The sequence below is a fragment of the Oncorhynchus mykiss genome, chromosome 19 (assembly GCF_057628025.1).
Source record: "Oncorhynchus mykiss isolate SJ-2025 chromosome 19, ASM5762802v1, whole genome shotgun sequence".
Classification (NCBI taxonomy): Eukaryota; Metazoa; Chordata; class Actinopteri; order Salmoniformes; family Salmonidae; genus Oncorhynchus; species Oncorhynchus mykiss.
The window spans coordinates 51,507,102-51,514,187 of record NC_143040.1 but is presented as its reverse complement, the minus strand read 5'-3'; the positions used below and the strand labels follow the sequence as shown (position 1 = coordinate 51,514,187).

At 41.8% G+C, this 7,086-nt stretch overlaps 1 protein-coding gene across 1 annotated transcript in view; it reads left to right on the top strand.

Moving 5' to 3' along the window:
• The window catches only part of LOC110497901 (ectonucleoside triphosphate diphosphohydrolase 5), a 16,641-nt gene continuing 9,555 nt past the window's right edge, over positions 1-7,086 (top strand). The window contains exons 1-6 of the mRNA XM_021574355.3: positions 1-107; positions 1,769-2,467; positions 2,858-2,937; positions 3,291-3,434; positions 3,812-3,887; positions 6,071-6,106. Coding sequence (XP_021430030.2) covers positions 2,185-2,467; positions 2,858-2,937; positions 3,291-3,434; positions 3,812-3,887; positions 6,071-6,106 — 619 coding nt within the window. The 5' untranslated portion in view covers positions 1-107; positions 1,769-2,184. The remainder of the gene's footprint in view (positions 108-1,768; positions 2,468-2,857; positions 2,938-3,290; positions 3,435-3,811; positions 3,888-6,070; positions 6,107-7,086) is intronic.

Sequence of the window (7,086 nt, the reverse complement as noted above, 5' to 3'; positions counted from 1 at the left end):
AATACTTTTGTCTTTGTCAGGGCAAGATTCGTCTTCCCATAAAGGACTTTGGAGATAGCAGCATGGGGGGACAGCAGACACGCGTCATGGCTTTCGTAAGGACTAGAGTAAGTAACTCTATGACATCTTGTGTTTTTGAGTGTGAGCAGCCAGCAACCTGTTAAATGGACTCATAAAGCATTACAATGTTGTCATGGCATGCCAGATCAGAATATTCTTAAATTGACACAAAGTTAATGAGAGGTCCAGCACATGCACGCTTTGATAGGGGGAACGGACCGTATTGGTGAGCCACAGGATTTGAAAAAAGAACCCACAGTATTTAGAAAAAAAGGAAGGCGAAAAGTGCAATATTTTTAGTCCAAATTACAATGTTGGAACAGTGCATTGCACAGCGGAGTGTCCCGGGATTGGAATGTCCTCTATGTGGACCTCCTATCTGCCCTCCTCAAGTCCTGCTGCAGGACAACTGGCCGCCCCCATTCCCGCTCAATTTCACCCTGCCAGCTGAGCTAGCTGACACATGCCTCCACAGTTTGTGCTTCTCTCACCCTCTGTTTGACTGGGTGGTGAACCAGTTTCATTAGTAGCAGAAGCAGAGTTGGGTAAGACCAGTTCAGCAAGCCTGCATCTAGAAATATACAAATTCTACATGTTTCAGCCCAGTCTTTGTTCACTGTTGCTGCAGCTTCTCGTGGGGACTGAGTGAAGGAAATCTCACTCTGGTGCAAAGCTCAGTTCATATGAGGTCTCTGAGTTAGAAGGGCCTCTTTGCTGAGCTGCAGTAGTGCATCGTTATTGCCTCTCTCCCACCTGGAAACTTTGAACAGTACATTAGAATACTTTTGCTGATAGACTGGTTAAAGACGCCTGCCAACCAGGCAACCACAGACCTAAAACTGAGAGCAGCCACTCATGCTTTTCATGGTCTCTCCTGTGAAACTTGCTTTAAATGTCTTTCCTAGGAAAGCTTGTGGTTAGCACAGGGATGAGTAGGAGTGAGATTATTGCTTACATTCTTTCAGCATTTATGTAAGTTGAAGTGCAAGTTGCATCTGCACATCTCTTGTGAAAGGTTGGTTGGGGTTTAAAGGGTTGCAGCATATGTTTGTAATGTGGTCATTTTCACACATCATGATAGGTTCGGAATGTAGTACACGCAAAAAATGACTTGTGCATACCCAGAGAAAATGATCTTGCCTGTCACAACTTTGGCTGTCAGGTAGTAATGCACAATCCATCTTGCAACTCCTCTACCCCGCAATGACTAATATTTTCCGTCTAAATTTCCAAATTCTGCTGTAGCATTTGGGGTTTCCTAATTTTAATGACTTTAATGCCATTTTATATCCTCACTATAGAGTCCCAAAGTATATTAGATTGTCTACTTTTCTTTATACGCTTTTTTAAAACTAAGACTAGAAAAACAAACATTTGAATCAGTTATGAAATAGCTATTATATTTATATTTAGTTATAAAGTTTTGTTTCAAAATACTAATGAGTGCAAGCAACATGAGTTTTAAATAAGTAATCTACTATAAAATAACTTATTTCTGACATCATGCTAATTAAGCAAATTCAGGAAAATTTAAGTAACTGAAGTGTGCATGTAAAAGTCAAGATACAGGGAAGGAATTTTTGTAATCGGCAAGTTTGCATGTAAGTCTTAATTAAATACACCAATAAAATGTATTTTAAGAACATTGCTGCAAGTTTCTGCAAGCCAGTCGTATTGATGTCTTGATATATCCTCTTTCTTCTTTTAGGGGGATTTTTGGCTCCAGTTTGCACACTAAAGATTAAGAAAAAAAATGGTTTAGTGTTACCCAGTTTAGGAATAAAATCTTCTGATAAGCAGGTATTCAGTATTCAGCTCTTTCGGAAGGGGGGACTCTTGAAGGAACTGAGATGGAACGCAACAGGATTGGTGGATGGCCTATGATGGTGTGGCCCCACACCAAGCCCTTATGTCTTTATATACTGTAAACAGATGACCAGACAGTCCTGAGTGTGCATTGCTACCCACTGCCTCTGCCTCTCCGGTTGCCTCCCTCTCATCACCTCTGCAAGCTGCTGCCACTGCATTTTGTGCTGCTCCTCTGAAGACTAACTTGAAAAAGGCACTGTAACGTGTTTTGCTTAGCTTTTACAAAAACATCAGTGTTTCTTCGGGTGTTAAACAATGTCTCTTCAGATGCTAATCCTTACAGTAATGTGCATGTGGGTTCTGGCTTGGAACTTCCAAGCGGAGGCAACCTACTATCACCGCCAGACAGTCCACCACGAACACTCTGCTAACATGGAAAACCTCCTGCCCGAAAACCTCCTGCCCGAAAACCTCCTGCCTGAAGTCTTGCCTGAGATCTCCCAACCTGTCAACAGCCGCACTTTCTATGGGATCATGTTCGATGCTGGGAGCACAGGCACCCGTATCCACATCTACAAGTTTATTCAGAAAGACCCTGGTGAGTGCTTTCTCTCTCTTTCTGTCTATCTCATTCACTCTCTGCCTCAGGAGCCAATAGGGCGTTACACTCAGCGGTCTCCCAGAGAGTCTGTTTGCTGTTGGGTAATTCGCTCAGTGGTGTAAACACAAGCATGTGCCGTCAGCATGGGGAGAGAGCAAGCTGAGTTGTAGTTAGTGTGATTGAAATCCCTAAAAACAGACCTCCAATGGACTCTAGAAGGGAATTTGTTTTTGTATTTACTCTGTCTAAACATCAGCGATTGTAAAGTAATGGAGTGATTGAGGCAACAAAGCTAATTTAAAAGCAGACCTAAATGCAACAGAATTCTATTATTTCACATGTTCATCTTGTTTGACATTTGAATGCATCCACTGTTTCTCTTTTTAGTTGAGCTGCCAGTTCTGGACAATGAGATGTATCATGCAGTGAAGCCTGGTCTGTCTGCCTATAAAGATAAGCCTGAAGAGGTATGTAATCATGTCTATCATTTTCTCATTTAGGGATTGGGGGAATTAGGAGGTTTGTCCACAGTCCACATTACAGTCTGCAATGTGATGTAGACCATATAATTACATGAACTGATTCTGCTGATGCTATCACTACGTCTGATCTTTAGTTTCTTGATCTACATTTTACAAACCTGATGTGAACAGCATATGTGGACATACATATCAACCCTTTAATCAACTGAATATGTTAATGCCGTTATATACTTAATTCACTGTTGAAATATCCATATCAGCCTAGTTTGGTCACGGATATGCTGAGAGTGTTCCAGTGGCGACCATGCTCATCTGTTAATGCCTGTTATCCCATTCAGGGTGGGAACACGATCAGAGCGCTGCTGAAGGTGGCCAAGAAGACGGTGCCAGAGCATGAGTGGAAGCAGACCCCGGTGGTCCTGAAAGCCACAGCCGGGCTCCGCCTCCTACCCGAGGAGAAGGCTAACGCTCTGCTGGATGAGGTATGCGCGTTTTCTCTACCCTCAGACAGTTTGGCACAGGGATGACCCGTCCCGCCAAGGATAGGGTCGAGAAACCGCTAAGTGCTTACAAGTGTCCTTGAAAGAACGGGGAAAACTCTTCTGACTTTTTGGTGGCCATCACTGTGCAAAATGTAGTGGAATATGTCAATTGAAATATTAAATTGAATTATTAAATTAATGCAGCTACTCTAGCTATGCTTGTGGTTTTTGAATTCCATCATTCTCAGACAAATGAATGATTCCTGAGTCTAGATAAAAGAGATATAATGGTATTTTAGCTTCATGTTTTGTTCTTATTGTCTTTATTCAGGATGTTCTTTGTTAATATGCACTCTCACCATAAATTGTCTATGTAGGTTCGGGAAGTCTTTGGCGAGTCCCCCTTCTTTGTACCAAACAACAGTGTCTCAATAATGAATGGAACAAATGAAGGTATGCCATTATGTTGGTATGTCACCAACATCTCTCTAATTTTATTTTACGCTACTGTGGTATTTTGGTTATGTTGGTAAAGAGTGAAACTCATTCAATCATTTAATTGCATACATTGTTTAGATTAGCAAAACACTGCAGTATTGTCAAACCAGGTGGTTAGTACAGTGGGGCAAAAAAGTATTTAGTCAGCTACCAATTGTGCAAGTTCTCCCACTTAAAAAGATGAGAGAGGCCTGTAATTTTCATCATAGGTACACTTCAACTATGACAGACAAAATAAGGAATATAAATCCAGAAAATCACATTGTAGGATTTTTAATGAATTTATTTGCAAATTATGGTGGAAAATAAGTATTTGGTCACCTACAAACAAGCAAGATTTCTGGCTCTCACAGACCTGTAACTTCTTCTTTAAGAGGCTCCTCTGTCCTCCACTCATTACCTGTATTAATGGCACCTGTTTGAACTTGTTATCAGTATAAAAGACACCTGTCCACAACCTCAAACAGTCACACTCCAAACTCCACTATGACCAAGACCAAAGAGCTGTCAAAGGACACCAAAAACAAAATTGTAGACCTGCACCAGCCTGGGAAGACTGAATCTGCAATAGGTAAGCAGCTTGGTTTGAAGAAATCAACTGTGGGAGCAATTATTAGGAAATGGAAGACATACAAGACCACTGATAATCTCCCTCGATCTGGGGCTCCACGCAAGATCTCACCCCGTGGGGTCAAAATGATCACAAGAAGGGTGAGAAAAAAATCCCAGAACCACACGGGGGGACCTAGTGAATGACCTGCAGAGAGCTGGGACCAAAGTAACAAAGCCTACCATCAGTAACACACTACGCCGCCAGGGACTCAAATCCTGCAGTGCCAGATGTGTCCCCCTGCTTAAGCCAGTACATGTCCAGAACCGTCTGAAGTTTGCTAGAGAGCATTTGGATGATCCAGAAGAAGATTGGGAGAATGTCATATGGTCAGATGAAACCAAAATATAACTTTTTGGTAAAAACTCAACTCATCGTGTTTGGAGGACAAAGAATGCTGAGTTGCATCCCAAGAACACCATACCTACTGTGAAGCATGGGGGTGGAAACATCATGCTTTGGGGCTGTTTTTCTGCAAAGGGACCAGGACGACTGATCCGTGTAAAGGAAAGAATGAATGGGGCCATGTATCGTGAGATTTTGAGTGAAAACCTCCTTCCATCAGCAAGGGCATTGAAGATGAAACGTGGCTGGGTCTTTCAGCATGACAATGATCCCAAACACACCGCCCAGGCAACGAAAGAGTGGTTTCGTAAGAAGCATTTCAAGGTCCTGGAGTGGCCTAGCCAGTCTCCAGATCTCAACCCCATAGAAAATCTTTGGAGGGAGTTGAAAGTCTGTGTTGCCCAGCAACAGCCCCAAAACATCACTGCTCTAGAGGAAATCTGCATGGAGGAATGGGCCAAAATTCCAGCAACAGTGTGTGAAAACCCTTTGAAGACTTACAGAAAACGTTTGACCTCTGTCATTGCCAACAAAGGGTATATAACAAAGTATTGAGATAAACTTTTATTGACCAAATACTTATTTTCCACCATAATTTGCAAATAAATTCACTACAATGTGATTTTCAGGATTTTTTTTCTCATTTTGTCTGTCATAGATGAAAATTACAGGCCTCTCTCATCTTTTTAAGTGGGAGAACTTGCACAATTGGTGGCTGACTAAATACTTTATTGCCCCACTGTTTATACCAACTCTTTCCTCATAAGAGCTCTATTGCTACCTCATAGAGCAACTAAATAACCTTGTCTGAGTTCCCTTCCCACGCCCAATATTAAGTGATCCTCCACATCACTCATTAAGACACACGCACTAACTCCTGTTTCATCAGATGTGCAATTCATTAGACTCACTTTATGAGAACCATAACATGAGATCTGAGACAGTAGTAATTACCTGGGTTGGTCTATCCATGTCAGACAAATATTACTAATGTAGCACAGCTGCTAAATTATATTTAAAAAAAACTCCAATCTCTGAACTGACAGTTCAGTCTGTCCTCTATGCATGTGTTCAAATGGCAATATATATGATAACTTCCAACTACAAGACTACAAAGCCAACAATTGCACATGATTCTGTTCAAGGGAATGTTTACACTCTCTCCATCTACTCTCTCTCGTAGGAGTCCTGGCCTGGGTAACGGTGAACTTTTTGACAGGTAAGGCATTGCTCATGTTTTGCTAAGGTGGTGTTAATGGTCAGGGGGGTCATTTCTGAGGTTTACACTGTACACAGTTGCCGGGCAGTGAAAGACTCCTGTCTTTGTCTGACTGTCTTGTATTGAGTCATGTTGGCCACCATCTGGTCACGATGGGATGTAAAATTCCCTCAATTTTCATGCAGTGTTTGTGTAATAAGAGGAGATTTCTTTTCAAACCTATCCTATGGCCCAAACAATAGCCTTTTTCTTCCTCTCGGTGGCCACAGACCTACAGTGCATTCAGAAAGTATTCAAATCCCCTCCATTTTTCCACATTTTGTTACGTTACAACCTTATTCTAAAATGGTTTATATACATATTTTTCCCCATCAATCTACACAATACCCCACAATGACAAAGCAAAAAATTACAATTAATAATTAATTTTGCAAATGTATTGAAAATAAAAAACAGAAGTACCTTATTTACATAAGTACTCAGACCCTTTGCTATGTTACTCGAAATTGAGCTCAGGTGCTTCCTGTTTCCATTGATCATCCTTGAGATGTTTCTACAACTTGATTGGAGTCCACCTGTGGTAAATTCAATTAATTGGACATGATTTGGAAAAGCACACACCTGTCTGGTCCCACAGTTGACAGTGAATGTCAGGGCAAAAACAAAGCCATGAGGTCAAAGGAATTGTCTGCAGAGCTCTGAATCAGGGTTGAGTTGAGGCACAGATCTGGGGCAGGTTACCAAACAATGTCTGCAGCATTTAAGGTCCCCAAGAACACAGTGGCCTCAATCATTTTTAAATGGTAGAAGTTTGGAACTACCAGGACTCTTCCTAGAGCTAGTCGCCCGACCAAATTGAGCAATCGGGGGAGAAGGGCCTTGTTCACGGAGGTGACCAAAAACCCGATGGTCACTCTGACAGAGCTCCAGAGTTCCTCTGTGGAGATCGGATAACTTTCCAGAAGGACAATCATCTCTGC